Consider the following 15,173-nt stretch of genomic DNA (forward strand, 5'->3'; position numbering starts at 1 on the left):
ACACTGTAATAAAGATTCTTACATCAAGTAATACTAGACAACAGTCAAAGATTAGTTTACTTGATTTGGAGTCATTTTTTTATTTACTTACTATTACAAAATTATAGCAGTTTACAGAAGCTCAACTAATGTATCTCAAAGCAGCTTTTTATGGACTTCCTTCTTTTACTGTTTTAGTAAAGTGTGCAGTATAGTTAGATTAATGCATTTTTTTTTGTTTAAATTAAACGGTTTAGATCCATTTGCCATCTTCACATCGTGCACTAGGACATGAATAATTAATATGGTTGCATTGTTTGACTTGCCATTTGTTGTCATCTTATTTAAAGCAACTTACATTGCATTTAAAGAGCAGCTTTTGTGCCAATTCATCCTGGGAATTGAACCCATAATCTCAGCATTGCTGAGACTGTTTGAAGTACAGGAACTTGCTGTGTGTTGAGGTCTGTGTATGAGTGTTTATCAGATCATCAGTATTCATGTAATGAGGACTCATCATAGACCATACAAAAATATGGATGATGCGATTTCATTCGCTTCCACTGTCAGTAGTTACACAGTAACAGTAGTTAGCCTGGTCCTACCAGACTCTCGTACATTTCATTTGTACAGAGAGTCTGGCCACTCTCCATTGACAAGCGTTTACTTCCTTGAAGGTGGGTACTCTGTTGAAGTTTCAAACTATTGGATCTGCCAAGAGCCACTCTGGATCTGCCATAACCAATCGCTAACGTTTGGTCGTGACGTATGTCATGCGCCGTTCGCCTTTATTTCTCACATGGAAGTCCGTAAAAATAAATGTGCAGCCGCCTCAGTGATAAAACCTTGTGCATTCGGATTGTGATTTATTCTCGGTGGAGGGGAGAGTTTTGTGATCGGGAACGCGTTGCTCACGTGGTCCGTAACATTATTGTATACTGTAAATAAAATATTATATGCTTGGTATGATAAGAATAAATGCTGCCGTAAATAACGGCCCAATTTAAATGTTTAAGTGCTTTTCTTCCTTTTATTTTTTGAGCGGCGATGAAATATATTGCTCTTGAAAATACTTGCCAGCATTTAAAGAAATACAAGTCCAGAAATGCATCCAAATTACAGCAAAGTGCAACCGCACGGTGCTTTGCAGTGGTCAAAAAGGATATAAACAGTGAATTTTGAAGTGAAATATTCTTGAAAACTCAGAGATGTGGATTGGACAGCAATTAAATTACCACACGACCTTGGTGTTTGTCTAAAACAGTAGGAAATTCGGCAGAGGATTTTTACGCGGGTTGTGGGAGACGAACGGCAATAAAATCACTGACTAGCCCCTGTAAATGATGACAATACCTTCGACCGCACGAGAAACAATTACCGGGGCTTCAGCCAACTCCTCCACCACTAACGGAGCGAGCTGGAAAATCAAACTTTTCCCAAGACACAACATCATGGCCACCAACAAAACTCAGCAAAGTTTGTTCTTGCTCCGGCTTTAACTTCTGGATATTCGGTAGCGGTGCCACAACGGAATGAATGGCTTTGCTTGCATCTTGTTCCACCGCCATTACTGAACTACAACTCAAACTAGCGCACGCCATCAACGTCATCGTTCTCAGCCACTCCCTCTGTTCGCTGATTGGACCGGTAAAAATTTGTTCGGAGAAAACCTAAGAATATACCACAGTCCAGGACGGAGTACTGAAGGAAAATGAAAATTGAGCGGAAGTACGTAGGAGGGCGGAGCCAGGCTACGCAGTAGTGACCTCGGGAGTCTGCACATTAGAGAGCAGTAAGTAGAGGCGCGATATCAAAAGCCCACCCACACTCTCATAGATGCAGAACAATTTATTATGTTGGTGCGAAATAAACAGTTATGGAAATGTAGAAAATTAAAGCTAAAGCTCCAATCTCCTCCCGAAAATCCCGAAAAAAAGGCAGTTAGTGCCTCAGTGTCAATCATGACGTCACACCCCCCTGTTTTTATAGCATCAAATAACTAACTAAAACTAAACTTATTTAAAAAACGAACACTTGAAATTAAATCAGCGTGATAAAAGCTGCCTAAAATGACAAAAACGAACTTTGGGGAAACATTTTTTGAAGTTTAATTTGATTGTTTAGTTTGTCTCGTGTCCATTAGAATACACGGAGGGGCGGAGGTTGGGGGCGATCGAGGCGCGTAGGTTTCAGTTTCTAACAGGAGTACTGCAGGCTTGGTACTCATGTGATATCATCTCATTAGTTCAGGACCACAAGCACTTTGCTTTCTAAAGCCGGGTTCACACAGTATGATTTTGGCCACAATTTGGCCGTCTGAGACAAATGTCAAGAATCCAAAAAGATTCCTCTGACCCTCAAAATCTGAAGTCTTTGATCGCTAGTTTGACATGTTCGCCGACAGCCGATTAATTGCGATTAAATCTGACCTCCGACAAAATTCTGCCAGTGTCAGAGGGCCTGACGGGCACAAGCCCGCCCACTATGATGACTAGGCCCCCCCAGTTTATTATACAAATATAATAATATTTGTTAAATAACAGTTGTTTGTTTATTTTTACGTAATTTCAAAATTATTAAAATATCTCAAATACAGAAATAAATAAAAAGTGTTATTTTACAGTCTATGGTTGTTGCATAATTCTTGATGAGTTTGATTGACAGCTACGTTAGGCAATTAGGTGTCAGGCTGTCTCATGCGGCTCGCGCCTTTGAGTTCATGAAGTGTGTTTGCCTATTCACTTAGCCTATAATTTGCAGTTGTGTGATAGATAAACAGCAGCGATGCAAAATTCTATAAAAATGACTTTTAAAAACTTGCATTAACGCGGGAGAGAACCCATCCATCAGGCCGCAAGTAGCCGTAAGACTTTTCAATTCCAAGCGCAGGTTAATTCTGTAAAGCTAGGAACACGCCATAAGTATCTGTCAGTTGTGATAGTGTAGGGGTAAGGTGTGTGGCATAAAGTTGACGCAATTCGACCTGAGGTTCGAATCCGGCTTTTGCCGAACTCGCTGTACTTCCTTTTCCCATCACATATCATATCGGAAAGGCGTTTATTTTCAATCAAAAATGAAGAAAATATTCAAGTGTCTAACATTTGTTGTAACCGCTGCTCATGTTTTGTATGTGGACAGGTTGTAGCTGCAGTTTTGGTTTATGTTGACAGTGACAGATTGTTTTTGTTTGCTAGCCACCATTTCTATCCCACAGCAGCGCACAGTCACCGAAAGCGTCACGGATTGATGATGTAAAACTCCGGACAAGTCTTCTTGTGTGCTTCTTATGTCTTCCATTTTTTACGCGTCTTGTCTGCTGTACAGTCTGTCATGACAACTGAGATCCTACAGTGTGAGCAGGGATCATGCTCGTACATTCTGACAAGCAATAGTCGTAAAGGACTATTATAAATCGTGCGTGTGCACCCGGCTTAAGGCATGCACTCCTTTATCTATGGGCATTCCTCATAGACATTGTTCATAATACTGAAACAAATGTAAAACCATGTAAATAAAGGGAACTATTTATATAGATCCCTTGATGACTTAGGAAATCATATACTAAATAAATAAATAAATATTATATGTATATTACTTCAAGTAATTTTATATTTACTTATAGGCTACCAATTAAGTAGATTCATTCAAAAGTCAAAAAAGCGTTGGCAGTTTTTTGAGGGGTAAAGGTACACCTTTATGTTTTTACAGAGTAGCATTATCTCTTTAGCTTTCACTTAATACACCAGTAGATTAATATTTAAAACCTTTATAGAAAAACAAATGCAATAAATTGCAATGAATTATTTAGTGCCTCTTGCAACAATAAAATAATTTTAAACATAAACAGGCCTATTTATTATTAATCTTAATTCCCTATAACAGTCGAAGTAAAATACTCACACTGTAAAATGATACACAAAGCATTTCCATCCCGTTGGTCTCTCCAAGAAATTATATACACGTCCTTGAAAGAAGGACCTAGAGAGTGTGGGACGGGTGGTGCTGTACACGGACATGCGGGGATGGAGGTGAGATGCCTGGCGCTGAGTGATCACTGCCGGCTCCGCAGACGCCGAAGGGTTCCTGCCGAACCGCACATTGTCATTTCGCATGTGCAGAGTTTCGTTCATCTCCAGTTCTGCAAGTCCAATAGTCCATGAAGGCTCTGTCGCTGTACTGTGAGGTGGAGAGGTCATTCTGCTACTGGGAAGAGACTTTAACGCTCTTACCCAATTCAAAACTATCAACTATTGGTGTGACGGCACCAGTAACTTGGTTTAGGCTGTTTTTATTCCCTGCTTCTCCTGCGCTCAAAAAAGTAAAAAGCACTTTTGCACCGTTTCATTCGTGTTTCGTGGAGAACAGCAGCATCTGAGAGTGAAGTGCAGCTGGCAGAGCAGTAGGCAGCATAAAGACTGAAGCAGCCCATCAGCAGCGGCACTTGACTGTTTCTACCACATGCATAAATACTCATAACTCAACAGTGAGTGACGTATCAGGAAGCACATGCCATCGGCAACAAAGTAAATTAGGGATTGCGCTCAATTTTCAATTAGTATTCTAGTGCGCTTCTGTATACTGAATTCAATGCAATACAAATATTATTTGAATATCAATCATAAAAATGTATATTATAATAAGAAATATAATATTATAATATGAATATGAATTAGTCTTCTAGATTCTAGAATACAGGGTTGTAAACTAGATTCTCTAGATGGAGTGGGTCGCCCCCTCATGGGCAGCGCCATGATGGCATCACATGACCAGCTGTGTCTTGCAATTATACAAACTACTAGGCTATTACTTATGCTGCGTTCCAGGCAGGTTTTTGAGCCCGTAAATTACAACTTCAAACCACGACTCACGACTTTGTAGTGTTCCAGGCAAAGTCACGCCAAACTGCCTGAGTGCAAGGAATTGTGTGGTAGTTAGATGTAAACAAAGCATGGTGGACCGTGCGGGGTGTATGCTCATTTACAATCATTTCCATCGCTAAAGGTGCTTACTCCTTGCTTATTTGAGGGAAACGGAGGAGAAAAACAGCGCAGACGGCAAGAAAAGCTGTTATACCTTTTATTTTACGTTATTTGTATATTTGTTTCATAAACACTGCATCCGTAGGGGGCTGCCATTGTTGCTTCGCGGGCTATGTGATGTCAAAACTCGTAACTGGGAGTAGATATCTAGTACGAGTTCACGGGTGGGAAGTCACGGGTTTGGCTGCCGTTCCAGTCCACTTTCACGGGTAGAAGGTTGGAAAAACACGGGTTATGGGTTGCCTGGAACGCGGCATAATACTAATACAAATGTATTCACTTAGGCCTATAAAACGTAATTTTTTTATTTATTTTTTTACGCAGCTCTTACTCTACAGATTGAGAAAAAATTCACTCACCAGCGTGTACCAACGAAAGCACAAAACATAAAAAAAAAATGTAATTTGAATCTAACTATTTGTTTTGTAGACGAGTTTACTGTGAGATGTGGACAAAGATAGGAAATAAAATATATACCGCAAAGACGTCAGTATAAAGTCAAAACTCTTGGTATTACTGTGAATGAGATGAACATTAAAAAACGTGAGTAAAAGTGAGTAAAAAAAAAAAAAAAAGTTAGCAGGCATGTATGTTTGGACAAAGGTGAAGGTGCAGTTTCATTCAGCATGACCTTGAAATGCTGCCTCACCCTTGAGATGTCAGGAAGGTATTGATTCACTGAGACGCAGGTTTCAAATACTGTCATGTGGCAGTGACGTGATGACAGATACTGTTGTCAAGTAGATATTAAGATAGGCCAGCGTGAGATGAAGGCAGAGATCATCTAGTGTAGCTTATCCTCAAATACTTTCAGCACTGCAGACAATGACCAGACTTGCTAAGGTCAGAGAACTTCATGATTCCTGTTGATGCTATTTAGGAATCTCTGTAGTGCTTTTTCAGAGTTGCAAAATAATGACTTTGAGGCAGTGGTGTAAAATGTTGGAGTAAATGTAATTATGTTGCACTTATGTATATTTTTGGTTACTTTGCAATTTGACTGAGTATAAAATATATATTAGAAATGTTTACTATATTTTTGCATAAGTATACTCTTTACTCCAATACATTTGTAATGAGAAAAGCAATTCATTTTGCCTGCTACCTAACTAACCTAACTCTGAAGTGGTTCATTTCTGCTACGAAAGAAGCAATATCACCACTTGTCAACAAGTGCATTAGCAGGTGGTTGCTGAATTGCAGGTGTTTCATATACGAGATGAGGACATGGCTGCAGTCGGTGATGAGGCCGACGATGTCCATTGCAAGTATAGGCTTTTATTTAACATTACTTTTTAATTATGTGTTAATTTGAAGATATGTTTTTAAAGGATATTGGTTTACAAATGCCCTTTTGAGCACTTGAGTTTGAAAAAAACTTGTGTTTGTAGACATTTAAAGGTACACTGTGTAATATTTATGAGGATCTATTGACAGAAATGCAATATAATATACATAACTATGTTTTCAGTGATGTGTAAAGACCTTACATAATGAACTGTTATGTTTTTGTTACCTTAGAAGGAGCCATTTCTATCTACGTACACTGCGGGTCCCCTTACAGTGAAGTCACCATTTTGCACCGCAAACTGCTCTACAGAGAGCTACCTACTCTCTGCTGCCTCAGACGACGACATCTTTGTCCTGTGTCAGCCACCGTAGCTTCGCTATGTGCTTTAAAAGGGAGGGGTGAGTAGTGTTCACATTGTTTTAAATGTGGCCAATATCAGTTGTCATTTACATGACAACAATGCACTAAAAACAGATGAGAATGTTGTCAAAACGATTCTTGTTCACACTGATCTGCGAAAATGACTAAAAAGGTTGTATTATGCATGCCAGACCAGTAGTTGGAGATGTCACTTTGTCAAGAAACACACCGCAAACACGTAATACGCATGACGTCAACGTTTTCACAAATTCGTGTTTTTGTTGTTGACACGGACACGGTAAAAGAGTTTTTAAAATGTATTTATTTATTGATCTGCAGCGGAAGCCAGCAAATTTATGCGCAGGCAATATATAAAACAAAGACAAGGATGTGAAAAAAGAGGACAGAGTTTTTTAAACATGTATGACACAAGCCCTCGTGTTTTGCTTGTATATAGAGCTGCCTCTATTGTATAGAGTTCTGACACATCAGTGTCCTTCACTGACTACCTTTTGCAAAATATTAAAACAAAAATTTTCAAGTGTTTCCCATGAGCGCAGAATTGTGACGAATGTTGCTCTTGACTAGAGGGTGACATAACAGGGACTTTTATGACTGATCAGACTGTGGTCGCATTGCAAAACATCTGACCTGTATCAGGTTTAGTACCACATATGGAAGTGGCACAAATCAGAATTGAAAAGATCAGATTTCATTTGGTTTGTGCCATTCACACTGTCATGAGAGAAACATGTGAGCAAAAAATGTTTTTGGCCACAGTCCAAATCCGATTTGTGTGCATATGTATAAAAATATTTTGTGCACAAATAGGATCTGAACAGTTGAGATAAACAGTTTGTATACAGTCAATAATTTAAGATCAGATTGCAATTGGACACTCAAATAATCGGATTTGTACTGCCAGTGTGAACGTAGCCTTAGGTGTTGAGGACTAGTGCATCTTTGAGCCTACAATCAGTACAAGTAAAATAGTTAAGTACTATAATATTAGATACTTTAAGACTTTTAATCAAGTTTAATTGGTGACTTGTAACTCGTAAGGGAGACATTTTCACTTTAAGGTATCTGTACTTTTACTCAAGTATGGTTTTCAGGTGCTCTTTACACCTCTGCTGAGGAAACATCTATAGCTGTTTCATGTTGGCCCATGCAGGCAGCTGTTGAAAAAGTAATGAGATCCGTAACTGAGTCCAGTTGTAGGGCACATTTCCACAACAACCATGTCCTAAAAACTGAAAACGTTTTCATTGTCAAAACGATCCCCGTTCACACGGATCCGCGAAAACGACTGCAAGGCCATGTAGTGGCCGATGTCACTTTGTAAAGAAACTGCATTTGCATAACATCACTGTTTTCACAAATTCACGTTTTTGTAGTTTACAATGAGGTGATAATGGTATTGTTTTCAAAACCTTGCTCTTTGAAACCCATTGTCAAAAGTTAGCATTTTTAGGCCCCCAAAACGCTGTTGTCATGGAAATGAACGGCCAAAATGCATAAAATGTTTTATGCGTAAATGGCCCCGTAGATTTCATAAGATGCATTTCAAATAGCCAAAGCTTGAGACATGCATCATACATTATTATTTTTAGATGCATTGCTTTGAAGGTTGCATTAAAAGCGATGCAGGAAATGCCATTTGGTTTATTTAAGCACATTCAATTTTGCAATCCCCCTAGTGTTATTAAATAAAGATGTTTCTGAATGTAGCATAAGCTGTTTTTAACTTGAGCTGCAGTATTTTGCAATGTACAGCAGGGAGCAGCATTTTCACTGACCTCTCCTCCCTCCCTTTTCAAAAACAGCAAAACATTATAAGATCTTGATCTCCCACTGGGTTTATAAAGCTCTGTTTGAGTTGACAGTGACACCCAGTTGCTTAAAGTGAATGAATTATTAGAGTGGCATCACTGAAAACTGAATATGCCTTCATAGGTAACTAAACATCTAGCAAGAAACAAAGTAGATCCTATATCCTCCATCTGAAATGCATTTTATTTTCCACAGCAAATTAATGAGGTCCTCCTAGACATTTCTCGTATGGAACAATAAGAAATGATGAGCATTCATAAATGGGTTAGACTTCACTGTGAATACATACAGGCTCCAGATGGTCTTATTTCTGTAAGGAAAAAATAAATTCACCTCATGCCTTACTCCCAGAACCGCAAGAGTAACCTGTTAATGTTAATTTTTTGAAGTTTATATGACGTGTTTGACATCACTGTGAAAAATCAAGACCCATAATGTTATGTCAAACGTGGCACACTCCTCACTGTTAAGAAATCACTTTACAAGCCGTGCCATCACAACCTTCTTCTTAGAAGTTCTTAGCAAAGACCAGTGGTGGGCCGTCAGGTAGCCTACAATCAACAGCCTACAATCTGTTGATAGCCTACAATCAACCCTGGCTAATCCGTGCCCCGTCTTTTCTGTGATGAATGTGATTTTTTTTTCTTGTAAATTTATCAACAAAATTTTTTTTTATTATTATTCTTTTCGTTATCACTATCTGCTGGCCTAATCACTATCAGAATCTCTGACTTAAATTTTTATATATTTTTTCCATGAATGTGTGTTAAATTATTCCCAATAGTCTATTTTCTTAATTGTATAGCTTTTCTCTTGGTTGCACTGCTTTCAGTAGTGTTTATTTATGTTAGAGCTTTTATCCAATCATATTTCAGGCATCATGTGTTGCCAGGGTCACAGAAATCTGCCTTGAGGCCTTCACAATCAATATTGCAGGCGCCTCTTAAAATGAATGGCAACCAATCAGATAATCACTCCGATTTAATCAGCCAATCAGATTTCACGTCTGCATATTCACGTGTTTTGATTGGATGGTCAGAGAGCCTACTATAGTGGCCTAGTCCGAATAATAAGCAAAGCACAACATAATACATCTGTAGTTTTAATAGCATTTTTTTCAAACCCCAATGGCTGACAGTGAAGAAGAAATGAATCTATTAATACTTACAAAGCCATTTTCAAAATTTCCCCATACAGCCTTCTCCAGCTTAACGCACAGTCACGGAACGCTATTCGATCTGTCCCGGCTAAAAATGAACTAACTGACATTTTGAAGTCCCGCGGATCTCCTTGATTTATTTGAGAGCATGGGTCAGCTGCACACATTGGCATGTTTTGTGTACAAATAATCATAGCCTATTTTGGTGAGTAAGCTATAATGCATTTTATTTACATTTTTTATAGCCTACAATCAACCCTGGCTAATCCGTGCCCCGTCTTTTCTGTGATGAATGTGATTTTTTTTTCTTGTAAATTTATCAACAAAATTTTTTTTAATTATTATTCTTTTCGTTATAAATATATTATTTTCAACATTTTCACACTGTTAAAATCGTGAGTTTTGTGGGTTTAAATCAATTCTCATGAAAAACTTTGTATTATCTCTGAACCTCGCCTGAAATAAATTTGGCATACTGTTGGTAAGATTTTTCAAGAACCATTTATGCTGTTGCGTTTTCTTTCCTGTAGAATTTGCACAAAAAACACACAATTTGGGAGAACTCAAAAGGTAGCCTACTTCAAAAATGCACGGAAAACCCGGAGCTGATCAATGCTTCTGTTAGATATGATGTATGTGGCGCAATTGTGGCTGCAGTGAAAAGAAAACTTGTTGAGTTGTGTCAATTGGGTTTCCTGCGTTAATTCTTAAATGATTTAATAATTTAATAATTCATTCTCGCTTCATGAGAGACGCAACGCCCTGCTGTTATACTGCGTTTCTGTATAATATTAATGGTGTCTATAGCCGAGGCGTCATGATGATTTCATTAAGAGGTGAATTAATTCAGGTAGGATACCACTGAAAGCCTACAGTAGGTGTGAAATGCACAGCCCGCCACTGGCAAAGACCATTACACAAATTGTCTCAAAATCTCTCAGCAACAGGATGTTCTTTTACTAGATTTTTAACCAATTTGTTACATTCGGAACTTTTTATTGGTACCTTTCCTGACCTACTTTTTGACCCAAAAGACCGAACATCAGTAATCTTAGCTAGAATGACAATGCAATTCCCTTTGCTTGCAAGCATGACTCCAACACAGGCTCTAAGCTTTAATTAGGCCCATCTCTTGGATCCTTCACAGAGCCCTCTAATGGAGAGGTAAACAGAGGTATTGGATCTAAATGGCAGAATATGGATCTGTAATGATCCATTTAGCTTGAGAGACAGGGAAGAATGACTATTTTTGTCTTTTATGTGGTTTGTTTTGATGTTTGGAGCAGATGCTAGTGCTACCTATGACTCCCTGCTGCAGAAAAGAGCTGGCTGATGAAATGTCATGAACACTTTCTTTATATGGTGGATTTAATGCAATGTTTTTGAGCACCGGCCATACAATGAACTGTATCATAAAGTACCTATTGGGGTGCCTATTGATTGAGCCCTGCAGAGCTCAAATTCATTACAACTGAAGTGGCTTTTGATAACTTGTTTTTATGTATTGCCTAGAAAAGTGCTTCTCTCTAACTGAGTAGACTCTGTCCATTCTCTACAACACAAAATTAACCATTGCCAACCCTTAAGCACAGTTACCTTGCTTCACACCATCACACCCTGAGGGATTAAACCCCTCGCTTTGCACGACATTGTAAGCGTGGGTGTGTGTGTGGATGGCTGTGTTCCGCAGGAGTCTAAGCGGGCTGCGTTGAGCTCCTGCTCAGTGAAGTGAGAAGAAGAAGAAAAAAAAAATCACTGGATATTTTTATCCACAGTGCAGGATTGAAACAACTGGAATGGGCTGGAAGTGAATGTTGAAAATGTCGTCATGAGATAAAGAGGTTCTGTTATAACTGATGGATGCCCAAGAGTATCTTTGATCAAGTTGGTGGGTTACCAACAGATCTTCTATCCTGGGAAGAACAAGTATATTTGCTTGGGAATTCAACAGTGTCTGCCTTTTATGCCTGGAATCATTGATCTTCAATGCATTTCATGTCAACTATGTCAATGATTGGCCGGGATAAAGTCCCTGGGGTGGTCCGTGAAGCTGTACAAAACCTTGAACAGGTACTGACTGAAAAGAGAGGATTCACTGCTGACATCAGGAATACTAATGTAGTTCAAGGATTTTTACACCTGCAATGAATTGGAACACAATAGCTCTTCAGTGTGCCCATGCTTGTCTGTGTCCTCATAGAGTGTAAGTGCTTTCACCTCTTCTCACCTCTCAAATGTTGTCGAAGCAGTATACATCCAGACTAATGGCTTATAAACGCTCCTTTATTGGCAAGTCACCGTGTTCGAAGTGCACTCTGGAAAGAAGGCACAAAAAATGGTGACAAGTTAGTGTCTAGATTCTGGAGAGAAGCTGCATGGTGTCTCAGACCATTGCATATATATATATATATATATATATATATATATATATATATATATATATATATATACACACACACACACACACACACACACACACACACACACATACATATAAGTGCTGTCAAATCGATGAATCATCTAACATAAAGGTTTGACCACTGACAGGTGAGGTGAATAACACCGATTATCTCTTCATCACGGCACCTGTTTGTGGGTGGGATATATTAGGCAGTAAGTGAACATTTTGTCCTCAAAGTTGATGTGTTAGGCCTAGTCCACACGTACACGGGTATTTTTCTAACCAGAGTTTTTCCTCCTCCGTTTAAAAAAACAATTGCGTCCACACAAGCACGGTTTAAAAAAAAATCTCCGTCCACATGAAAACGCAAAACCACGCTATGATTGGCTGCCTGATTTCCACATGGGTCCCATCCACGGAGGGATGCTATGGGCTCAGTGAAACCCTTCTACAAGTTTACTTTGGACTCAGTGACATGTAACTGTACACATGGGCAGGCCCAAGTGGACTGAAGCTTCACACACTTGCCTTACTATGTTGTATTATTGCATTCTGGCGCCTCTGTTCTGCAATACAATGAGATAACTGCGCATGTATCTGTATAGGCTACATGTGATAAGCGCTATTAGCAGAGTTATTAAAAGCTACGTCCAGCATAGACTCGACTCATGTAACGTTAAACAAAAGCGATAACGGCGCACAAACTGAGGATAAACAAAGGAGAGAACGGCGCACATTTTGACTTAACAAGCCTAAATCTCCGGTTTCACCATCTACACAACAACGCTGTAACCAGATTTTCTAAAAAACTTCACCCTGGCCGGAGTTTTCAAAAAAGTCCGGTTTCAGTAACCGGATACTGCGTTTGCGTGTGGACGAACAGCCAAACCGCATAGAAAAAGCTGCGGGTTTGAAAATACCCGTGTTCGTGTGGACAGGGCCTTAGAAGCAGGAAAAATGGGCAAGCGTAAGGATTTGAGTGAGTTTGACAAGGGCCAAATTGTGATGGCTAGACGACTGGGTCAGAGCATCTCCAAAACTCTTGTGGGGTGTTCCCGGTCTGCAGTGGTCAGTATCTATCAAAAGTGGTCCAAAGAAGGGACAGTGGTGAACTGGCGACAGGGTCATGGGTCAAATGACAAATCCAAATCCAAGGTCAAATCCAAGACTCATTAATGCACATGGGGCTCATTGATGCATGTAGTCCGATCAAACAGACGAGCTACCTTAGCTCAAATTGCGTCATGAAATGAATGCTGGTTCTGATAGAAAGGTGTCAGAATAAACAGTGCATCGCAGTTTGTTGTGTATGGGTCTCCATAGCTGCAGACCAGTCAGGGTGCCCATGCTGACCCCTGTCTACCGCAGAAAGTGCCAAACAGTGGACATGTGAGCATCAGAACTGGACCACGGAGCAATGGAAGAAGGTGGCCTGGTCTGATGAATCACATTTTCTTTTACATCACTTGGATGGCCGGGTGCATGTGTGTCGCTTCCCTGGAGAACACATGGCACCAGGATGCACTATGGGAAGAAGGCAAGTCGGCGGAGGCAGTGTGAGGCAGTGTGAAATGTGGATGTTACTTTGACATGTCCCACCTACCTAAGCATTGTTGCAGACCATGTACACCCTTTCAGGGAAACGAGTTTGAGGTGTTGACTTGGCCTCCAGATTCCCCAGATCTCAATCCAATCGCGCATCAGTGGGATGTGCTAAACAAACAAGACCGATCCATGGAGGCCCCACCTCACAACTTACAGGACTTAAAGAATCTGCTGCTAACATCTTGGTACTAAATACCACAGCACACCATCATGGGTCTAGTAGAGTCCATGTCTCGACAGGGCAGGGCTGTTTTGGCAGCAAAAGGGTGACCAACACAATATTAGGTCATAATGTTATGCCTGATCGGTGTATACACACATTAGTGCTGTCAAATATATATAAACACACACACAGACACACACATATATAATATATATATATAAATATAATAATATATGTACACACATAAATTATATAAACACAAACCTTTACGTTAGATGCAATAAGTCAATTTGACAGTGCTAAAATAATAAACTGTAAAGCAAATGAGTACTTTTCCTGTGAATCCATTACAGACAGTGTTTAGTACCTAAAATACTACTACTAAAAGCTCAATATTTTTTCAGATTACTTGGCTGTACTTGTTTTAAGGGATGAGGTGAGGACTCAAGCACAACACAACACAACACAACACAACACAACACAACACAACACAACACAACACAATGGGGGTGATAGTCCAGGGCAGTAGGACTGACAAACAAGCAGAAAAGGCTACCACACAAGGAACATAGATGACAATCTGGCACAGGACAGATGATAAATAGGGAAGGAAATCAGAAAAGTAACAAGGGAGAGCAACAAAAGCCCAAACAGAAAACAAGACAGAAGAACTGCACGGAGCATGAATGTTAGGACCCCGACACCGAAACTAAACCAAGACTAGACCAAAATGTCAGGATCCAGACACCATGCCCTTAACATGCAAGAGACAGAGACATAAGAGCGCACAAACCATAGAACAATCCCAAATCGGTACGCTCGCATAAACACGGGACAAACACATGAGTGTCAGGATCCTATCACCAAACTAAAAATCAAGAGCAATTAAGAGACAGGACCCTGACAATGGCAGGAATTATGAACGTTCTAACATTTCCAAAAAAATGTTTAGTAACATTTCATTAATGCATTCATTAATTTCATTAATTTGTTTATGCAATAACTAATATCATTAAATTATAAACAATATATAGTTTTACATAACGTTTTATAATAATATGTATATCAATTTCTTTATATATAGTCTGTCTTTGTTTTTTTTATAGTCTGTCATTTTTTATAAATGAATATGAATAATTAATATGACCAGTGAACAATAGTATATTTATAAATAAATAGGTTGTTTATTGTTAGTTGATGAAACACATTAAGTAATACCAACAAATGTAACATTGTTTCAAAGTGTTACATTTAAATGTTCACATAAATTAATACATATCTTTGCATTTATATTGCTCCAAACCTGCTGCACTTTTAGTGTGAGATATTACAGCATATTACTT

General features: G+C 39.2%; 1 protein-coding gene across 1 annotated transcript in view; it reads right to left on the reverse strand.

The window, feature by feature from the left end:
* kcnq1.1 (potassium voltage-gated channel, KQT-like subfamily, member 1.1) overlaps nt 1–4,401 on the reverse strand; it is a 45,124-nt gene extending 40,723 nt beyond the window's left edge. Inside the window, 1 exon segment of the mRNA XM_079802592.1 lies at nt 3,880–4,401. Within this exon segment, the coding sequence (XP_079658718.1) occupies nt 3,880–4,175 (296 nt within the window). The 5' untranslated portion in view covers nt 4,176–4,401.
* Between the last annotated feature and the right edge of the window lie 10,772 nt (nt 4,402–15,173).

Source organism: Gobio gobio (assembly GCF_949357685.1).
Source record: "Gobio gobio genome assembly, chromosome: 2".
Taxonomy (NCBI): Eukaryota; Metazoa; Chordata; class Actinopteri; order Cypriniformes; family Gobionidae; genus Gobio; species Gobio gobio.